At 44.4% G+C, this 23,587-nt stretch overlaps 1 protein-coding gene across 1 annotated transcript in view; it reads right to left on the bottom strand.

Annotated features, from left to right (window-relative positions):
* Positions 1–296: 296 nt before the first annotated feature.
* Positions 297–23,587, bottom strand: part of POP2 (Pyridoxal phosphate (PLP)-dependent transferases superfamily protein) — a 131,151-nt gene continuing 107,860 nt past the window's right edge. Inside the window, exons 18-19 of the mRNA XM_087395108.1 lie at positions 18,385–18,500; positions 297–833 (exon numbers count right to left, since the gene is read on the bottom strand). Coding sequence (XP_087251234.1) covers positions 753–833; positions 18,385–18,500 — 197 coding nt within the window. The 3' untranslated portion in view covers positions 297–752. The remainder of the gene's footprint in view (positions 834–18,384; positions 18,501–23,587) is intronic.

Raw genomic sequence — 23,587 nt, forward strand, 5'->3', positions numbered from 1 at the left:
AGTTCTGAAATTTTTTGATCCACAAGGTCTACAGAGATGCCACAACATGCATGGTGAAAGTTGGTAGGAAAAAAAGGTGCATCTAGATGTCACTTTTCCAAAATGTGGCCTCCAAATGCACCGTCATGAGATGAGGCATCTAGAAGATTTTTTTTCCCACTTGCTTTCCCCATGCATGTTGTTGCATCCTTATGGACCCTATGGATTAGACATGAGGTAAAATGTTTGAATGCATCAAAACCCCACTTCGAATTTTGATATATTCAAACATAATTTTGATTAATTTATTTGATCCAGAAGGTCAATATGAATTGGCATGTTTGATGAGTTTTGTAGTAACATATATGTCAATCAAATTTGGCAAAATTCAAAATTAGTATAAAAGTTGTGCATGAGGTGTGCTTTGAATGGATAAGCTTTTTTGTGTCAAGAGGGAACAATGTGCTATAGCATATACGCTTCTCACTTGGACATTATATCAAGAAGACTTTTCCACATGTCCTTTAGTTCATCAATTTATTTCTAGTAATGCAAAATTGGAGATAATGAAGTTGAGAGCCTTAAGTAAGCTCTTGAAGATAAAGACAATCAAGTTGCATATGTTGATAGCACCAATGTTTGAACTCAGTAAGTCATCATCATCATCGTCGGCAGTAGCATTGTCGTCATCATCACTGTGGCTGGACATAGCCCTGACATACCACAAATGCTTCATGAGCTCACTGAGAAACAGATTTGTGCTTAGGAACCCATCATGCACTGACTTTCTTGGATTGGAGCTCCGAAATCCTTGTCTCTGTCCTTCTCACTGACTCTTTGAAAATGGATATTATCTGCAAAAATGTGATATGGGTTCAATCAAGATTGATTAGAGAAACTTTGCAATCCTATAAGCTATGTTCTATTAAGTTTACAATAGCTATGAACAGTTGTTGCTGGTTAAAACAAGGCTGATGACACTAAAGGGGTAAAGTTTGACAGATACACTTAAAAGGTGGCAGCAATCGAGCATTAAAGCTATCCTGCCAGCAGCACAAGCTACTAGGAAGAAAGAATGGCACATGGAGGGGATGAAGTAGCTGAGAAAATGTGGAATAGGGAAAAATAAAATACAAGAAGCAAGAGGAAGATACAAGACACAGCAAGAGAATATGGAATACTATAAAGGGACTAATCCCATGACAACGTACAAGGCAGAAAAACACATGTAAGAGAACATTTCAAGATACAAAATGAAAATTTGAGGAAATAAGAAAAGGGATACTTCTTGTGAATATGATATGATGTGATATTGAACTGTATTAGAGTCCTCTTGAGACCCTTTAGGATCTATGGAACTGGTGACCACTATTAATAAATAGCGGTCTTTCACATCCAATGACCACTATCAACTTATAGTGGTCTTTTACCTCCAGTGAAAGAGATCTTTACAAATACTTGCCATGTCGTGAGTACTTGCTTAGCTAGCTTGTACACTAGCCTGAGGAATTTTCTTGGTGTTCCAAGACTCCTTTAGGTAGCTTCCCAGCTTTTTGGCTGGTTGATACAATAGGGGTTTCAGGTTGTCCCTGCCTTGTTTGACCTCTACGTAGATGAGCTTGAGACTTTCATGGGAACACTGGGGGGGCCGGTTGCTCTCGTTGGCTCTTTGATTCAAATACTCTTGTATGCAGATGAGTGGTATTGAACTCACCCTTAGCAAGCCTCTAAAACACTTGGATGCGCTGCACACCTTTTGTGAGTCACATGATTTAAAGGTCAACCTTGGTAAAACTAAGGTTATGATCTTCAGCACTCCAAGAAGCTATGCATAGAAAGCACTTCACACTGGATGGGTTATTGGTGGAGGTCGTTTCATCATATACATACTTAGGTGTCTTTTCTCTAGCCCGATTTTTACGATGCAACCGGTGATGTATGCACAGAAACCACTTCACGCTGGATGGGTTATTGGTGGAGGTCGTTTCATCATACACATACTTGGGTGTTTTTCTCTTAATGCTTCCATTCTTTTTTTTTTTCCCAAGAAAAGTACTTCATTAAGTATGAATAAAAACCGCAGAGCAAGCTCAAGTGTGGGAGTACATCATGTCAAGCATGAGAAAAAACAGCTTAGAATGAGCAAAAAAAAATCCCAGGCAGGGGTAATGCTTCCATTCTCATTTCCAAGGTTCCTAGAACTAGTCTCTTCTCGTTGCTTCCTTGGTCCACCCATTTGAGCATGTATGGGAGTCCTTGTTGGGGGCCCCGTTTATCAGAGGCAGATTGGACACGGGTAGAGCAGCTCCGAGTTCTCTTGTTATCATGGATGATTTGCACCAAGGGGGATGGATTTCCCACATGGTAGACAAAAGTGCAACTCCTCCTCATGAAGGAGAATGTTTGGGATGCCATTAAAAATGGAGTACTTGAGGCATCAACAGAGCTTCAAACACGAAAGATTTGGAAGCAACACAATTCGAGAGCCATCGCAATCATCGGGCTTTGCCTAGATGATTCATTGATTCATCACATCGACTTCAAGTCCAAGGCAATGGAGATTTGGGCACACCTTGAGAATATATTTGGTAACAAGATCACCAACTCCAAGGTATTTCTGAAAATGCAATTTTATAAGCTAAAAATGGAAGAGTCTGATACTTTGAGTGCGCATATAGCAAAAATTCAATCTTTAATTCAACAACTCTCCAATTTGAAGTGTTGCCCGGATGACGAGGACTGTCCTGATGACGAGTATGGAAGGGATTTCTCGCTTTGAGAATGCCCTTGAAGTACTTCGCATTGCATCGACTACATTCGAAGATATGGTGTCTCTTTTGCTTGAAAAGGATCGCTGCAACAAAGAATCTCCATCTTATTTAGCGCATACTACACAGGCACTTGCCTCCACCAGCAAACGGAGACCTAGGCCATCAACTCCACCAGCATGAGGAAAGACATTCAAGCCATTCAAGTACACTTACTCCAACAAGCTCGGTCATACGGAGGGCAGGTGTTACCAAAAGCTTGCTCGACAACAATTGAAGGATCATGCTAGTTGGGTGGCATCCGCCACTAGTGATGATGCAGACGAAGATGACCCGCCGACACAAGATCATGCTCTCCGCATCTAGAGGATGATGGAGATCATGATTTTGCTTTCTAAAGCATAATATGTTTGGGTACTCTGCCCTGGGGGTGTTTCCCAAAAAGGAATGCAATAAATCATGTGTGTTGAGTCAATAAAGGTCCTCTGCCTTGGATAGTCCTCCTAAATGATGTATTTCTTTTATATTTTTGGGGTGTGGCTCCATGTTCCTCATTAGTCTTTGGAGCCAGGTGGGGATGTACTGTGGGAGCCATGCATTTTTGGCTTTGATAGGTCTATTTGTTGGAGCATTGGTCTCCTAGACCTCTGAGTTGATCATGCATGCATGCATGATAAGCCTACGAGCCATGCTAGATGAGATTTCTATGTTATGCTCACTAGCCTCTGAGCCATACTCACTTGCCTCTGAGATTGTGTGGGAGCCATGTCTAGTTCTAGACCAGCATGCACAGTTTTGATGACCATCATTGTCATGTTTTGTTCTTGGTTCCATTCCAGTAGCCCCTCACCTTTTCTCCATGGGGGAGTGTTAGGAAATGTACTACTTTATATCCTAGAGTGCCATGTGTCACCATGGGACTTATCCCATATACATTTGACACTTAGAGTGTGTGTGCAAAAGACTCTGCTATCCCAAGGTGTACTTGTTGCAAGAAAAATCCTCAAAGGCAACACAAGGCCTTCCAAGGCAACACGAGGCCTTTCCAAAATGCAAATGAAGCAGAAATTGGAAAAAGCCAATGCAGCAATGGCTTACCCAATGATGTACAGTAGTGACAGGCTTTGAAAGCGAGCAAATGAGGGCTGGAAATGAGAATTACAGTAAAAGAAGTGCTCCCACGAGGAGGAGAGCATGTAGAAATGGAGAGAAAGAGATCCAATGGAGAGAAACTCACAGCCCGAGGCAAAGGGATGCCAAATGATGAGGGAAGGGCTCAAAGAGAAGTCTCCGGATCAATTCAACACGCTCCAAATGGCTCCAAACGCTGGCACGCAGCTCGAGGCAGCTCTGAAATGTTGAGAAACCTTAAATATAACTGACACACACCCGGAGGCAGCTCCGTACTGCAGTAAACGCCTGCTGATGCAGTCCGTACTGCAATAAATGCAACTGACAGCTCCGTACAGCCTTAAATGCAGGAAAAAAGGCCCGTACAGAATTTGTACAGCATTAAATGCTGTATGACAGGGCCGTACAGAATCTGTACAGCTGTCTGACAGATCCGCACAGGTGCACGAAATTCACACGTGCGAAATCCATACAGGCCGTACAGGGTGTACAGAGTTTCGTACAGATGCTGTGAGCAATAAATGTGTAGTAAATGCACCGATTTCAGCAGAAAAAGCTCCAAAACACCGATTTCCCGCACCAAAAGTAAAGTTCCCACGATAGAAATGCTCGAGGAGGTCACATGTCCTCACAAATGTGTAGAAAACCTCGAAAAACTGAGCAAATCAGCAAGAATGAGGGCTCAAAAGGCTGCCAAACAGCTTGAGAAAGCTGGCTGAGGGAATCGATTCCTGACCTACTCTAATAAAATTTCTTTTCTTTCTTTCTTTTTAATACCACTGTTGGGTGTTGGAAGCAATTGAAGCTCAAAAATGGAAGCACAAAGGAGAAAAACGAGATGCTGTAATAGATTGCTGCAAAACTGAAGTGTGGAGGCTCAAGGATGAGCCAACATAACAAAACCCTAGGGCTAACTGTCCTAACTGGACTAAGTGTCCTAACTGACCTAGATGGTACATAAACTAACTGTACCAATAGTCCTAACTGACTATAACTAGGCCTACAAGGCTCATACCAAGGTCTTTTTCCCCCTTGTCCCCTCAAATCGAGGGCTCATAGGTGGGGCAGTGACCTTCTAACACACAACACATGACATGTAGTGACTCGTCAACTCAGCTTCACCTAACATGATAAGCGAGTGGAGATAGTGCAGTCCTACACATATCTGGGAGCAGTCTTCACAGGATCCCTTTTCATGATGACCCATGCAACCTAGGCACGACTCATACGAGGACGGGGTGCTTTGGCCCGCGACTAGAGAGACAGCGCTTCCAAACACACTTTCAGGACCCACCAACGAAGAGCTGGCTCTTCGACACAGTAATGCAACCGACGACCATGTATGCACCACCCTTCTGGGGGTGTGATTTACCGAAGAGCGAGTGGAGGAGATTTGAGCGGCTATCGGTGACTATGGGGTCCAGGATGATTCGAGGTAAGCCCTTAGTTCCACATGAGATAGTACAAACAGAATTCACATTGTTTCCCCTACAGATTGATGCCAATGATTTTCATCCATAGAGTCCGGAACTTGCCTCCATGGGATTACCGAGATTGGCCTTGGAGTCATTCAGACAACTAGCAGAGAGTGGAATAAACACATGGTATGCACGGATATTCACATGCTCTACTAGACACCGTATCCAAATAGACAGGCTCCCCCCTTTTCAATACAGCATTGGACGCACTCCTTGAGTCGATCCCACGAGATGAGATCAACCGTATCATACGATTAGATCTCCTTCAGCTCCATACGTCTCGAGCTTGGGGGAAAACCAGGAGCTCACCACCAAGTCCTAGTTCTATTGCATCCACTTCTTGAGAGTATTGGAGGAGGGATTCATCATCACACCTGGGATCTCGAGGACAAAGGAGTCTCGCATGCACTGAGGATTGCCATTGGACAAATGCGCATTTCATCCCATCAGTTGAGGATCGAGACGGGGAGAGCAGCAGGCATACCCACGGAGCAACGGATATGTATGCTTTGTACACTAGGAGTGACTGAGACAGAGGATCATTTCCTATGTGCCTACCTAGCCTATTATGAGATCAGGGGACTATACCATTGCCTCTACTAGGAGGGGAGCGGCTTCAGTCCACTCTCACGATTGATCCACTTCCAGGACCAGGTCTGCATTGACCTATATCTACTTGAGATGCACCGACACAGGGAGACCCTACTATGATAGATTAAAGAGCAGCATGAGGCGATCAGACCACAGGACAGAGGCTGATAGAGCACAGTGACATGTCACATACTCCTATGCATTTGAACCAGCTCTAGGACACAACGGGATGGAGGTGGAGGGGATAGCTGACATGTGCGCAACCAAGATTACTGAGAGAGGGACGCAGAGACCACCTATAGCACAGAGAGTGACCAGAGCACACTCTATTGAGTTCGTCCTATCACAGCTTCCCCCAAGGGAGACCGCTCGAGATGAGGGGTCACTCTGAACATAGCTTGAGGCAGCCCTACAGAGATCGAGGAGACCACGTCCCCCTCCGCCACCACAGCATGAGACAGCTCGACAGCAGATGCAGATCCGAGACATTTTTTGCTGCTCACAGACGAGCCACCACGCTGTCGGGCTTTGGCTTCTGAGCCTGAGCCTGGAGCCTGAGTCTCATCTCTCACCATACTTCAGCTCTCAGATAGTTGCTAGTCTCTAGGTTATCTAATTTTGCTTGAGCTATTAAGCTCTGTGGAGTTATCAGTTTTTCACTTTATCAATTTAGCCGTCTTAGCACTCAGCAAGGGCCTTTGCGTGCCCTTTGCTCTAGCCCACTGAGGCTTGTATGAGATCATCCTTTTTTGTGTACTTTGTACCTTGTCCCATAGGCCCGTGAGGCCTTCCGCGGACATTAATGCATCTCTCTCTCTCTCTCTCTCTCTCTCTCTCTCTCTCTTTCTTTCTCTCTCTCAAGCACACACACACACGCATGCACGCACGCACGTGTACAAGCAATACTAGGGTCAACTACTCCATGACCTTGTTTGGACTATGTAATGACCAACTTGAATAAGTGATGATTGAATTTAAAAGGTTGAGGCAATTATTGGACTTGATTTGGGAGAAGTTGTTGGGATAAGTCCACCATTTGTTTGTAATCATTTTGTTATTGTTTGGTGTCAAACGCTAGGGTACTAGTCCTAGGATTGCAACTTGTGTAAACAATGTTCGGTGTCTTGTAGAAGTAAGGCACTTGACTTGACTTTATTTAAGTTGAGGTTTCTAGGCTCCTCTAGATGATGGGTCTGTAAAAGTTGTAGGATTCTACATGTGGCATGCAACTTACCATTCAATCTTAGTTTTGGTTTAGCATTTCTTACAAAATCTACATTTTCTTTGTATTTCAAAAGTGTGTACAATTCATTTTCAACAGTAGCCTTGGTTAGGCATAGAGCTGTTGCCAAGAGAGTGAGACGGACACCACCCTCAGACAATCGTCAGCGCTCCATGATTGGCTATGCTTCAGCACTGCCCCACCCCCTCACGAGCTCCCCTTGGCATTTGCACCGTACGAGGCGTCATTGTACTAGCCAGGGCCATCACGCCTTGGTGATGTGGATTGATCAACATGACGTTGAGGATTTGATTATGATGACGATGACGATGACGATGATGAGGAGGTGATGATGCCACTATTGATGATATGACTATGTACTACTTCGGACTTAGCATTCAGCATGGGTGATGACATTGGTTTAGTAGCTCCACTCTTTTCGCTTGTATCAGGTTTTCTACCAGTCTCATAGACCCATTGGTCTTCCGCAAACTATAATAAACTTTCTTTCTTTCTTTGTTTCTCCAATTGTATGTTTTGTCCTCTCCATTTCTCTTCTAGTGCACCAAATTAACCCTATTGGAGCAGCCTCACACACATTTTGTGCACCCTTGAACCTTTGACAGGTGATTTGAGGATGAGAACATACCAGCACATGTGAGATCCCAAGGCTTTATAGATCCCAAGCAAGATTCAAAGATTCAACTTGCTTCACTCATCTTGAGGCAGTCTGTAATCAATTATATGCAGCTTGAGGAATAGCTTCGAGACTAATACACATCAAGTGCTGTTTAAAGCATTTTCAGAGTTTTTTTCCCCAAAGTCTTCTATTAAGTATGGAGAAATCTCCAAGAGCTATTTGGTCAAGGAAAAAGTACATTGTGCAGAACTTGAGAAAGACTTGGGGAGGGCCAAGTGCTACTCAACAAAAACACTTGATGACAATCCGGGGCTGCAGGCTTAAAGTGCCATTTGGCACAAGCAGCCCTAGAAGATCCTACATACTCAACCAAATAACCACATCAAAGTGTGTACAATGCCTGTCCAAATATTGGCCATGGTGTGAGCAGGCTGGACCTGTGAACTAGCAAGTGCCTCTATCCATCTGGATTCCAAGATATGCTAGGCTGAAATGTTCTCTCTGATTCCCTATCATGTGTCTATTGAGACACGTGCAGGTCTGTAAGGAGAGGAGGGAACATCATTTAGAGAGCATAACTCAACTAAATTACATTGAATAGAAATGAACCAAGAGTAGCTATGCATCTCATAGAACACCTGAGCCCGAGCCACGAAGTCCTAGGTGATGAAGAAAGGGGAAGGAGCAAATGTACTTAGGACCCCTACAATCCCCTTCTAGAAAACCCTTGCCTATCTGCAATCCCAAAGGCAATTGTTGAATGGGTTCCTAAGCAGATAGGCAAAGCGGGCAAGAATAAGGTGCCCCAAACATCAACCTCCATTGATTTATTACAATCCCTCATGAATAGAAATCCAAAACAAAAGAGTGATTTTGAAGTTCTTGAGAGACATTAGATCTTCTCAAAAAAGAAATCTGCTAGTCTGTAGAAAGAAACTCTGTTTCCATCCCCTAACACTAAGCTGAAATCTCCTAGCATTGCTTACAATGTAGTGGAAGAATGGGAGGCTCTACTTTCTAGGATCCCATTACAAGTAGTTTGTGGGGACACCCCCATTAAGCCAGATCCTCCATGAGCGGAGAGGGATGTCCTCTACATAGGGGTGTAAATACCAATAACCAGCTAGAAGCCAAAAACTACTACTCCATGTGATTCACAATCTAGCTGAAACCAAGCACCCACAAGGATATCCTCATCCATGGACCTGGATAACCTATCCACAGAGTGCACATCAAAGAACAAGGCATCCCCATATCATGCAGGAGACCTATGACTTGAAGTGAGATATTTGTCATCGAAAAATCCCCCATCCATCAAATGTTATCGCCCCGTCTTCATTTGTAGACCCAATCCAAGGATGAGGATGCACCAATTTGCTTACTTCTCCTTCCGCTGAAATTGTGGAAGGTTTTTGAAAGCCTTTCAAGATCCCTTAGAGGATGCAAGGCCTCTCTCCCAAGTGGACCAATGCACGTAACCAAAAATACCTAGGGTGAAGATGCAAGACATGGAATGGAATGGAAAGGAAATCGCGGAAGGTTTTTGAAAGCCTTTCAAGATCCCTTAGAGGATGCAAGGCCTCTCTCCCAAGTGGACCAATGCACGTAACCAAAAATACCTAGGGTGAAGATGCAAGACATGGAATGGAATGGAAAGAAAAAGCAAGACTAGGAAAGCATAATGGAAATGAAATAATGCGAGAAAGAAATATACAACTAAGCAAAGTACTTACATGATCAAGGAAGGCATGAGGCTTGATGAAAATGACAATGAAAGTACAATGCCTTCATAGGATAGGCAAGCATAAGCTTTGAAGCTTGGACAGATTTTTGGCACTTGATTCTAAGAGGTTGCCTTTCTCTCATTTGCTTTGCCAATTGGTGCATTTGCCTTGTATTTCAGCACCATGTCTCGTGGCAAAGATGATTTGTTTGGGCTGATTGGAGCCGATGACAAGCTTGATGGCACCAATTATCCCATGTGGTCATTGATGGGACATGTTTTGTTTGCCAAGAATCTATGGCATATTGTTTCAGGTTCTGAGGCCAGGCCTACATGCACTGTTACTGGTGCTACACCTGCAGCCTCTGCTTCTTCAGGAGATGGGTCTAATGCTACAGCTAGGACTCTTGCACCTCCTGCTCCAGGTGCTTTGCCTCCTCCACAGGAGCAAATATAGTGGGATGGTCGTGATGCCAAAGCACATGTCTTGATTGCTCTTTCAGTAAAACAGGTTATTATCCCTCATATTCGGTCTTGCAAGACAGCTAAGCAAGCATGGGATCAGCTTGCATCCTTGTATCAGGTGCAGAATGAGGCGAGGGTTGCCTATCTCCGCAAGCAGTTGAAAGATTTAAAGCTTGATGAGGGTGGTAACATGGATGCCTATCTCATTAATGTGAAGGATTTGAAAGAGCAGTTGGCCAACATTTATGAGATTATGCCTGATTCTCAACTGATTCATACAAGGCTTTGCTACTACATTGAGGTTGGTTGTAGGGGGTGATGCTAATCATTTCTCATTTGACCAGCCCGTTGCTCTTCTTCTTTAGGAGGAGCAAAGTCGTGTGAATCGTAATGCTACTATGGCTAGCGATCAAGCATTTGTTGTCCATCACAAACAAAAAGGTAAAGGCAAGGTTTCAGTTGGAAAGCCCTCTCATTCCCATGCTGATCATTCACATGGTGCCTCTTCTTCAGGGGATAACAAAAATACGAAGAGACGTAATTATTGCAGGAAACCTGGGCATGATATTTCTGAATGCAGGAAGCGCATAGCATCTGAAAAGAAAAAGAAAGAGTCTGGTCTTGCAGTATCTGGTTCTTCTAGTGCAGAAGATCGACATGAATCCACTAATTTCGCACAAGACCACCATTGGGCTTTCTTGGTTATATGTTAGTATAATCCTGATATTCATGATGCTTGTATGGCAGTTTCAAATGTTCGTGATGCCTGGTTCTTTGATAGTGATGCTAGCAAGCACATCACTTCCTGCAAGAAGTTATTCAGCTCATTGGAGCTTACAACTAAAGGGGGCAATGTCACATGTGCCAATAATGCATCATATACCATGAAAGGTATTGGGCAAGTTGCTCTTACTTCTGTCTCTGGAGGTATTGTCACTCTAGAGCATGTGCTTTATGTTCCAGGCATTCGTAAGAATCTCATTTCTATTTCAGCCATTACTACATGTGGTTTTCACGTTATTTTTGATGGTGTGAGGGGTGCAGTGTATGATGTTAGCGGTCTTTACAGACTTGATGCTTATGATACATGTTCAGATGATGATGTTGCCGATGCACATGCCTTTGCTATTCATTCTACCATGGCAGATACTCATTTGTGACATGAGAGGATTGGACACCTCAATTTTGGAGCCCTGGTGAAGTTATATAAGGAAGATATGGTTGTGGATCTTCCCAAAATGCATACGCCTACCAAACATGTTTCCAAACCATGCTTACTTGGTAAGATGCACCGTGCTGTGTTTCCCAAGGATGGAAGAGTTGGTGCTTCACGCAAGCTTTCCCTGGTTCATAGTGACATTTGTGGACCCATGAGAATTGCAGCTCTTGGGGTATTCTACTGTTTTGTTGCTTTTATTGATGATTTCACTAGGTACACTTGGATTTTCGCATTGAAATTCAAGTCTGATGTTTCTTCATGCTTCAAGCACTTTGTTGCCTTGGCTAATAATGAGAGTGGGCTGCACATTGCTCACATTAATATAGACAAGGGGGTTGAATACATATTGAAGGAGTTTGCTATTTTTTTGGCTTCCCATGGCATTAATCATCGATGCACGGTGCCTTATACTCCTCAACAAAATCCCGTGGCTGAGCAGAAGAATAGATCAGTGATGGAAATGGCCAGATGCATGTTGAAAGGCAAGCATTTGCCTAATAAGTTTTGGTTGGATGCGGTCATGTGTGCAAATTACATCTTGAATAGATGTCCTACAAAGGCATTGCAGACTATCACACCTTATGAGGCTTGTACGGGTCGTAAGCCTCACATTTCCCACATGAGGACTTTTGGATGCTTAGCTTATGCTCATGTGCCTTCACAGAGACGCACTAAGTTGGATAATAAAGTTGTTAAATGCATTTTTCTCGAGTATAGTTCAGAGAGTAGGGGCTATAAGCTATATCAGCCCAGCACGGGCAAGTGTTTTGTCAATCGGGATGTTGTGTTTGATGAATCTTCCACTATGTCTTTGCTGGACTGTCAAAAACAGCCCGTTGTTGATGCCCCAGACATATTTGACAGCTTGATGCCTTTGTTTCCATCCGATGCTCGAGATGATGTTCCATCTAAGGTTGTCCCTCCTCCATCTGTTGGTCATTTGCAGCCACATGTGCATGCAGAAATTCAGCCTGATATGTCTATCATTGATCAGGATCATTTGCACCGGGCTCTTGACCAGGAAAGAGCAGAAATTGAGGAGCCTAAAAAGGTACCCCGTTGGCTCCTTACACATTAGAAGACAGCAAACAAGACACTCCTCTGGCAGCCCATACGAGAGCAGCTGTCCAGAAGCAGCATGCTAGTTTTATTGCTTATTCTTTGGTTGCTACAGCATGCAATGAAGAGCCATTATCTCATCAAGATGCCTTTCAGAATGATTGTTGGATGAAGGCCATGCAAGCTGAATTGGATTCTATCCATTAGAATGACACTTGGGAGTTGTGTGATTTGCCTTATGGCAAGAATGCCATTGGAACTAAGTGGGTTTACAAGATCAAACGGAAAGTTGATGGTTCAGTGGACCGTTACAAAGCCCGTCTTGTTGCTAAGGGCTATGCTCAGCAGCATGGCATTGACTTTGAGGAGACTTTTTCACCCACTTCCAGGATCACTACCATTCACATTGTTATTGCTTTTGCTGCCCACCTTCATTGGCAGATACATCAGCTTGATATTAAGATAGCTTTCCTTCATGGGCATTTGTAGGAAGAGGTCTATGTTTCCAACCTCCTGGCTTTGAGGTTGAAGGTTCTGAAAGCAAGGTATGCCACTTGAAAAAGGCCCTCTATGGATTGAAGCAGGCACCTCGGGCTTGGTATTCGAGAATTCATTCTCATTTGCTCACACTTGGCTTTCAGAACAGCCCTACAAAGGCTACCCTTTACATCCGCAAGCGTGGGACAAATTTCCTGATTTTAGTCCTTTATGTGGATGACATGCTTGTAACTGGGACACATGCTCAGCAAATTGCAGATTTTAAAATTGATTTGCAGCACACATTTGCTATGTCTGATCTTGGTCTTCTACACTACTATCTGGGCATTCAATTTGCTAGCAGTGAGGGGGACATTTTGATGTCACAATCCAAGTACATTGGACAGCTTTTGCAACGTTTTCAGTATGAGGATTGCAAGCCAGTATCCACACCATTAGAGACTGGTTTTCACTTCTCTTCTAAGGATGGCAGTGGTACATGTGATGTCACTCTCTATCAGCTGGCAGTTGGTTGTTTGATTTACCTATGCCATACGAGACCTGATCTATAGTATGCTGTCTCACAGTTGAGCAGATATATGCACAGCCCATCTATGCACCATTGGCATGCTGTGAAGCGTGTTTTCAGATATCTTAAAGGCACTCAGCATTTAGGCCTTCTTTATGGGGCTGATACTTCACTTGTCATGCATGGGTTCACTGATAGTGATTGGGCTGGTTGTTCTGACACTTGTGTGTCACATAGTGGCAACTGTTTTATGCTTGGTACTTCATGTGTTTCTTGGTTCAACAAGAAGCAGAGTACAGTTGCTACTTCTAGCTATGAAGCTGAGTACAGAGCGGCTTTTACAGCTACAATGGAGTGTGTTTGGATTCGGAAGCTACTTGCAGATCTTTGTGCATGTCAGACTGCATCTACCGTCATCTTCACTGATAGTCAGAGTGCTTTGATTGTCGCATGGAATCCAGTTTTCCATGCTCGCACAAAGCACATTGAGGTTCACTATCACTATGTCAAAGAGTGATTATCAGCAGGTGATATTGAGTTCTCTTATGTTTCCACTGAAGACAACTTGGCAAATCTTTTTACGAAGACTCTACCTCGACCTAAGTTTGAGGCTTTTCGGAAAGCTTTAAACTTAGTACCTTTTGTAACTTGATCTGTTGTACTCCGTACAATCATAGGGGTTTGTAGGCTATCTCATGGGCTATCCATAGATGCCACTTATACCTTGGTATGAGCCTTGTAGGCCAAGTTATAGTCAGTTAGGACTATTGGTGCAGTTAGTTTATGTACCATCTAGGTCAGTTAGGACACTTAGTCGAATTAGGGCAGTTAGGCCTAGGGTTTTGTTATGTTGGCCCTCCCTTGAGCCTCCACACTTCAGTTTTGCAACAATCTATTACAGCATCTCGTTTTTCTCCTTTGTGCTTCTATTTTTGAGCTTCCATTGCTTCCAACACCCAACACTCACTTCTCCCCTCATTCCTCATCACGTGCACACACTGCCTTGCACACAGGCAAGCGCATAGGGAGAGGAATAGGCTCAGCATCATTGACAGCATCTCAGGCTGTTTGTACATGATCATCCTTGAGCTTTTGTTTGCCCACTTTTATGGAGGAATATATCTGAGTTTCTATGCTATCTCTCATTCAGTTTTTTTGAGTGTTGTATAAGCTAGATAGGAAGTGAGGTGTGAGTGATTCTATCCTGTATTTCCAACATGGTATCAGAGGTAGGTTCACAGCTCCAGATCGGAGTACCTTTGCTAGAAGGCGACTCCAATCAACACTCAGGTTTGCTGCGTGGTCAAGTTCTCCACTGTAAATTCAGTTTACTGTTCTTTATTACTGCAAGGATGGAGGACAAAGATTCTATTGTTGCCTCTTCAGCCCCTTCTCTTCCTTCCTCCTCCTCCAAATTCCTCTCATTCACAATCCCGAACTTCGGAGAGTTGGGGAAGCTAGATGGGTCCAGCTACCCGATTTGGAAAATGAAAATCCGGAGCCATCTTGTGGCCCGGAAGTTGTGGAAGCTAACAACAAGGGTGGAGGCAAAACCGGAAGACTAGTTGGACAACAAGGGGAAGATTCTCATTCCAGTGGATGGTGAAGAGCTTGAGAATTGGGAAGAGAGAGATGCCTATTCCCTAGCATTAATCATTGGGACCACGACGGACTTTGTTCTTCTAAACATCCAGATAGCCGAGACGTCTGTAGAGGCGTGGGCTATCCTGAAGGATTTGTATGAAACGGACAATACATCTCAGATTCTAATGCTCCAACACCAACTGTACAATCTGGACATGACTGAGGCAGACAATGTTCATGACCATCTGACAAAAGTCAAGATGGTAAGGCTCGTAGTAGTTGGTCAGAAGGTAGATTCAAGTCAACTGGCACTATTGATCTTACACAAGCTACCTCGAAGCTTTAAGAGTTTCGTGACTACGGTCACTGCAGGACACAAGACCAAGCCTCTCACCTTCAAGGAGCTTGGGCCTTTACTATTGTAGGAAGAGTCTTGGGAAAAATTGTTTACGCAATCAGACAAGAAGGCTCTCGTGGCAAGGGACAAGCCCGGCAAGGGTAAGTTCAAACACTCCAAGAACAAGACCGAGGATGCAGAGAAAAAGAGGCAGATGAAGTGCTTCTACTGTGCTAAAGAGTGCTAGGTGTCGAGGAGCATGGGCTATATCGGCTCAACGCTCGGTTGGTGCACGGGGACCATGGCAAATCCAGATTATGGCATGAGCGGTTCAGTCATGTCAACTATGGCACTCTCTCTGAGATGCAGAAGATGAAGATGGTGGATGGACTTCCACCGATTGCAGGCAATGATCATGTCTGCAGGGCTTGCGTGGAAGGCAAGCAACACAGGGACAAGTTCCCACAGGAGGCCTCATCACGGGCCAAGAAGCCGCTTGAGTTGATTCACGCCGACATCTATGGCCCAATGTCGACAAATTCATTCGCAGATTCGCGGTATTCTCTCTTACTTGTTGATGATTTCAGTCGCATGACATGGGTATTTTGCCTGGCCGAGAAATCTCAAGCTTTCCAGAAATTCAAAGACTGGAAGGCCCAGGTAGAGAAGGAGATCGGGGAGGTAATTAGAGCCTTCCGCACCAACAGAGGGGGAGAGTTCACTTCTACCGAGTTCAATGGATTCTACAAGAAGCACCGGATTAAGAGACAGCTCACTACAACTCGCACATCTCAGCAGAATGGAGTTGCTAAGAGGAAGTACAGGACCATCACAGAGACAGGGTTGACCATGTTGCGAGGGAGGAATCTCTCAAAAGCCTACTGGGGTGAAGCCGTGAACACTGCCATTCACATCCTCAATAGAACCAAGACCAAGATTGTTGATGGCAAGACTCCATACAAAGCTTATTATGGTAAGAAGTCCGTCATATCTCATCTCAGACTTTTTGGTTCTAAAGCATTTGTGCATGTACATAAAGATGAGCGAACAAAGTTGGATCCCCATAGCCGGAGCTGCATCTTTGTGGGATACAGAGAAGAGTCCAAGACCTACCGCCTATTCGACCCGAACAAGAAGAAGATCCTTATCAGCAGGGATGTGATCTTTGAAGAGGCCGAGCCACAGCCTGCCGAAGAGGTTCCAGAACTTCCAGCTTTACCCCCACCCAAAGTCACCATCCGAGAGGTGGAGCCGACTGAAGACCCCGAGGACGAGGGGGAGGAGGAGCATGCCATTCCAGAGCTAGCTCCCGAGTCAACTCCATCCAAAGCACCTCCATCTCAAAAGAAACTACCTCAATGGTATTTGAAGACATTAGCAGACTCACGGGTCATGGACATTCCCGAGAGCAGTTCTGGAGCGCGGCGGTCTCAAAGAAACATGAAGACTCCCTCTGTGAACTACGCTTTGGTGGCTCAACTGGCGGAGCCCCGTTCCTTCCAGGAAGCGAAGGATATACCAGAATGGCAAGAAGCCATGAAGGCAAAGATGGATGCCATTTTGAAAAGTGACACCTGGGATTTAGTGCCCAAACCAACCAAGCGGAAGGTCATCGGGACTAAATGGGTGTACAAGCTTAAGTTCAAGTCAGATGAGAGCTTGAACAAGTACAAAGCAAGATTGGTGGTGAAAGGCTATGCAGAGGTAGGAGGACTTGAGTTCGACGAGAGCTTCGCCCCTACAGCTAGGATGGTGACTATTTGGACAGTCATTGCCTTGGTTGCTCATCATAGTTGGCCTATTTTTCAGATGGACGTCACGTTTGCATTTTTGAATGGTAACCTGGAGGAGGTATATGTGGGACAGCCACCAGGATTTCAGATTCTCATCAAAAGTCTACAAATTGAAGAAGGCCTTATACGGGCTGAAACAGGCCCCCAGAGCTTGGTACCAAGTGGATCTTGGAGGACATGAATGTGGCCCAAGAAGATGTGACTGCGGTTATGTGCAACAACCAGAGTTGCATAGCGATCGCCAACAACCTCGTGTTTCATGCACGGATCAAGCACATCGAGGTCCACTACCACTGGTCCACTACCACTTTGTTCGAGAACTCATCGATGAAGAAGTCATAGAGTTGATATACTGCCCGACCAACGACAACATCTCAGATGTCTTCACGAAGGCGCTTTACAAGGAGCAGATGGAACACCTCATTCGACGCATGGGGATCGGCCCACAGTTGTGTCATTGAGGGGGTGTTAGAAGGTCATTGCCCCACCTGTGAGCCCCCGATTTGAGGGGATAAGGGGACAGACGCCCATAGGGGGTAGGGGAAGTTAAAAGGCAGCAGACCTACCTGGCAGGGAGCAAGGGATGGCGCGGCATCCTAGGCGCCTCCTCGACCTACATACGGGCGGCGTTGGGAGCTGCAACAGCAGCCCATAAGCAGGCCTTATGGGCCCAAGCCAGCCAGATCATCCAGCAAAGGCTGACCAGTCTGGTCGGTTGGTGGGCTGGCAGGTCGGTTCATTGGGCAGGGAGCCGACTCCCTGGTTGGCCAGTTTGAGGGGGCCTAGCCCTCCTATAGAAAGCCCTCACTTCCCCCCTCATTCCTCATCACCTGCACAGACTGTCTTGCACACAGGCAAGCGCACAGGGAGAGGAATAGGCTCAGCATCATTGACAGCATCTCGAGCTGTTTGTACACGCTCATCCTTGAGCTTTTGTTTGCCCGCTTTTGTGGAGGAATATATCTGAGTTTCTGTCCTATCTCTCTTTCAGTTTTTCTGAGTGTTGTATGAACTAGATAGGAAGTGAGGTGTGAGTGATTCTATCCTCTATTTCCAACATTGTGAAGACCATAACCTTGGTCTATCCAAGGTTGACTGTCAAGTCTCTCTTTCTGTAAAACACCTCTAGGGCCTCTAGATGTCTCTGTAGCCCTTCCGCTGAGGATGATATGAGGACTATGTCATCAACGTATAGCAATATATGTATCATGAGGTCACCCAATAGTGAACCCTCACCTCCTAGGCGATCTATGAAAGATGTGATCTCATCCATGTAGAGTCTAAAGAGAGAGAGAGAGAGAGAGAGAGAGAGTCTTTGGACTCCATACAACTAGGCAAGAGAGGCGATCATAAAATTCCCCTTGCTATAATATGACAAGAATTCCAAACCTGATTTATCTCTTCTTTGGTGATGATAAGGTGAGGTGACATCATAATTATATCTCCGGAAACGCGAACCAGCATGCCTTGCTCTGCACATTGGCTACCAAAGTAACTGCCGATAGCTGCAAAATGTGTTTGCAAAGAGAGATGCTTAAAAAGCATGAAACCTTAACTTTATATAAGCTTTGTTGCAAGAATACACTTCACATGCAAGATCAAACCACTTCATTGAAAAGACCAAACTTCTTAGCTTGACATTCAATATTCTATCATTGGATGAAGAGAATCACATTTTTCTTCTCAATAATAGCAAACATTCACGAGACATCTTACTCCTCGTATTTTAAAAGGCCATCAAATCCAAATTCAAAAAGAACATGAAAGCTTGGTCCCAAACGATTAAAATGGCACACGATGTTAGGTGCAAAATGGTCTTGTCTTGTAGAGATAATACACTCATGGTGTCACAAGCTTTCTATATCTGCAAGTGCACGTTAAGAAAGACATCCTATTATCCTTTACCTATTAACCATGGACAAGGGAAAAAAAGGGAGGACACGTGGCAGCTTGGAGGAGATAAGAAGAGCCACCTGTCATCTAGAGGCTAATTTTGAGGTTTCATGACGTTTCCAATTCCAAATGTTTGGCGTTTTGTGTACAAACTTCTGCATGATTCCTCCTCAGTGGGGCGATTGACACAAGAATTGGATCAATAGCATGCCCAGCCACCAATCATTCCATTGCTCCTTGCTCCTCCATCAAGATTATTGTGGCTGGAGCATGCACTACGAGCAGGAAAGGCAATCACAGCCCTGGCAAAAGCAACTGATGATTGCAGTTAACACAAAGAAAGAGGGTGATTAGACCTAGGAAACCTTCTTGCGCATCGCCTGTCTTCGCCTATGCTCATCGCCGCCTTCTTGTTGATTGCCTACACATTACGCATCACCTGGTTTAATATTAGATTGTCGTTCGGTTGAGTTTTGAAATGTTGCACTCTCTATCATGTCTTTTCATCAGCCACATGTACAGGCTTCAAAGGAAGCCCTTAAAAAAATGAAATCGAGAAACATATTGACATGAATTTTGCTGCAAGGAATGGCTGGGAGGATAATAATTGTGCCATTATGTCTACGAGGAAACTTTCAGGATTGGCTTGAACGTTTCATTACATAATTGCAATGCATAAAATACCCCAAATTTGACCTCTAAGCTAAAATATTGGTTGCAGCTTTGTGTTGGATTTCAATCTTTTTTTTTCGAGGTCAGATGGGAGTCTGTGCTCCAAGCCCCAAATGAGTTGGCTTGGTCCGCTGTACCATTGAGCCCAACCTATGTGTGTCCGTTGTCCAAGCATACAACCATCCTAGTCTCAGACCTCTGAGTGCCAATGAGGGCCTGGTGCTCAAACTCCTCTCTGCACCTAGGTCGGGCCCTTGTGAGTCCTCCTGCTAGTCTCTGCCAAACCTTGAAGAGGCTCCGCATCAGTGGATATCTCCTCCCTATGAGAGGGGCCTCCGAGAAGAGCCACGGATGGGACTGCTACCACTGACCGCCTATGTGTGGGGTATTCCAGAGAAGCCCCGAGCTTCCAAGGCTTTGTACCTGGGGTAAGGCTATGAACCACCAGCTTGCCTAAAAGGGCTTTGCTCTGCATCTCTGGATCAATGATGCCCAAGCCACCAGGAGCCTACAACATGATGACTATTTGCCAAGCAACCTTGGCCTAGTGTTCCTCGTATCGTCCGAATCAGCCCATTGGAAATTGCGCAGGATTGTAGAGACGATAGCCTTTGCTTTGTGAACTTTATCCCACAAAAATGCATTTGAGTGCCTTATCTGACAACTTGTGTCTAAACTCCACAGGCATGTGGGCATATGCAACACAACCAAAAACTTTGAAATGGTCCACTGAAGGCTTTCTCCCATGCCATGCCTCATAGGGAGTGATTGTCTTCAAAGCCTTTGTGGGAGCCCGATTTAAAATATAGTTGGCCCACATGAGGCCTTCCAGCCGAAACCTGTGAGGCAACTTCGTACTTGCGGGCATGCATCTATCCATTTCCATGGCGGTGCGATTCTTCCGTTCAGCTTTGCCATTCTATTGAGGTGTAAGCCTCACTGTAAGCTGATGCATAATGCCTTTTTCTTTCAGAATGTCTCAAATTCATGAGACATATACTCCCCCCCTCGATCTGTGCGAAGTGTTTGCACCTTGAGTCCTGTCTCATTCTCAACCATAGCCACAAAGTGTTTGAAATGCATAAACACTTTTGATTTTGCCTTGAGACCATAGACCCAAGTGTAGTTGGTAAATTATCTATGAATGTAACAAAATAGAGATCACCCCCAAAAGCAAGTGTCCTCATGGGACCACAGACATCATTGTGAATAAGTTGTAATAAATCAAGCTGAAAAAGACCCCGATACAAAGTGCCAGACAACCTCAAAGCATAGTCATTTTCTTTGTCTCTGACTGCACACTTGTCATCATCAGAAACAACATGAAATCCTCCTCTACTGAGGGCGGATACTGAAAGCAAATTCTTCTTAATGCCTGGCACAAAGAGTACATCTGAAATTCTAAAAACTGTGCCATCACTGAATAATGTCTCCCACTCCACACACTGAATAAGAAGAATTATTTGCACAAGTTACCTTCTTCTTGGTGGGTGAAGAATGCAGAGTCACAAACAGACTTTTCTTGGATGTGATGTGCTTTGAAGAACCACTATCAAAATACCAAGTATGTGTCTCATCGACACTAAAAGAGCATTCATCCTTTGAAGGATCGTAACTGCAAGTTAAGAAAGCATATAGATCATCATCATTAGTGGCTGTAGTATCTGAACTACCCACAGAAAAATCTGAAGTGCAAGACAGAAAGGCATAGTGCTCTTCAACCAAGTTGGCTACAACATCTCCTCCATCATGAGAATGTGGAACTAATATCTGACATAGGCATACTGGAATCCCTTTTCTTCTCTTTGGCTATGCATTTCTTGCACTCTCCAATATAATGACCTGGCTTCTTGCAATAATGACAGATGCCCTTCTTTTTATGCTTATTTGTATCACCCTGTGCCTTATAAGAAGGCTGTCCAGAATCAGCTTTATGCTGATGTGTGGGCTGATTGGCATGTGGTTTATGCTGCCCTTTACCCTTGGGTTTGAACTTGGAGAGCATAGCATGCTTGCCAGTCCGGGTTGCCATATTTCTACGTGTTTGTTCCTCCTGCAACAGAAGTCCTACCAACTCATGAAAGGAGAGAGGATTGCTGCCCCCCTCAATGACAGATTCAGCGAGGTGTGGAAACCGAGATAGGACTTAGGAAGAGAGTTCAAAGTGGTGGTGATCATCTCTGAATCCGGAATGACTTCATCAATATTCAACAATTGTTCCCTGAGGTCCTGAAGCTTTGTGAGGTGAGAATTCATGGAATATCCGTCTTCCATATTTGTATGACAAAGTTCTCGCTTCAGAAAGGAAACCATGGCATCATTTCTTGCTGCAAACATACTTTCAAGTATCTCCCAAGCTGCCATAGATGTCTTGCATGACCGAATATGAGGTATAATGAACCTCTTGACAAAAAGAGAAATTACTGAAAGAGCTTGTGCATCTCTAGAGTCCCATCTTTTCTGCTCTGCTGTGGGAGCTCCTAGAGCGGCTGCTCCAATCACCTGTGCTGTATTTGTACCTCTTCCCCTGCCTCCAGCAGTAGGAGTGATAGGTATAGGCGTTGTATCTGGTCTTTCTTCATCTCCATTGACATAATCCCAAAGATGTCTGCCAACCAAGATATTGCTAACCATGAAACTCCACAAGGAGTAGTTGGTGCCATCCAACTTATCCTCCTGTGTGAGAACCCCGAACACCTCATTTGAGTTGTTCTGAGCCATTTGCACCAGATAATCTCAAAAAATACAGCAAACTGACCAACTAAAATCCCTTCCTGGGATATGAAATGCATGTTGGAATACTGAAACGAAAGAGTAGAGTGGACACAAAATCAGAATACTTGCTTATAGAATGAAGAAAAGTGAGGTCCTTAAGTAGGCACCTCATACAAGGTCACTGACATCACTGATTACCTCAGAGCTCCACAATCATCTCCTCAATCTGCTCCTAGATTCTCTCAATCATCCTATGTGGCTCTCCACCACCTAACTGTGCTTGTGGGCACCTAACTGTGCCTCTAGCACTCACACATAGAAACATAAGGTGTGCCTGAGGCATACACCTTGAGATATCCCAACAAACCCCCCCTCAAGGAAATGCCTCAGGCTATGTCAAGGATACATCTAGTCTCATAGTTTCTCATGCCATCTCATGGTGGTCAAGGATAAATCTATGGCTAGGTTCTCATGCTAGCAAGGGTTCCCTTGGGTGTAAGGTAAACAAAAAAAGGGATACAAAAAGACCTTCCAATGGTTATCTCCCCTGCATGTACATGCACACAATGTCTGCAGGAGGTACCATGGAGCAAAACATACACATGGCCTACATCATAAGGTGACCAGAGGTGTTTACAAAACACACAAAACACAATAGTTTATTTTCATTCATTTTGGAGGACTATCCAGGCTGAGTACCTTGACATAAAAAGAGAGATCTGGAGCATAGATAGAGATGTGTTTAAAATGCATAATCTTCAAAGGATGCCTCATCTTGTGGAGGCTCATTAACTGTAAGTAGATTTGCATTTTCTGTCTTTGCTTTGGCTCTGCAAAACTTCTCATTATGGTTGTTCTTGCCACAGTGCTTGCATGGATTAACTTTGAAGCAGTCCTTTGAAAGGTGATTTGTCTTTCCACAGTGATTGCAAGGAGTATACTTGCCCTTCTTGAATTTCATAACATAAGCAGTGTCATTGCCTTTCCTTAGCTCCATATGCCTTTCTTCTTCTTGGAGAGCAGAGATAATGCCTTCAAGGTTAGGATTGGGAAGATTCTTCAAAGTGCTAACAATGTGATCAAAACTTTCAGGCATACTCTTAAGTAACACTGCCATAGCATCATCAGGGGTGATAGGAGAGTTGATAGAAGCTAATTGAGTCATAAGACTCCGCATATAGTTGACATGAGCTGGTAAAGTAGTATCACTTGCCATCTTTAATTCAAAGAAAGAGATTTTAAGTGATAGTTTAGAGATGTGAGAGCTTGCACCAAAAATCATGTCTAGCTTCTGCCAAGCTTCCGAAGGAGA

The sequence above is a fragment of the Dipteris shenzhenensis genome, chromosome 24 (genome assembly GCF_047967505.1).
Source record: "Dipteris shenzhenensis isolate YYH24624 ecotype China chromosome 24, Dip_SZ_1.0, whole genome shotgun sequence".
Lineage (NCBI taxonomy): Eukaryota > Viridiplantae > Streptophyta > Polypodiopsida > Gleicheniales > Dipteridaceae > Dipteris > Dipteris shenzhenensis.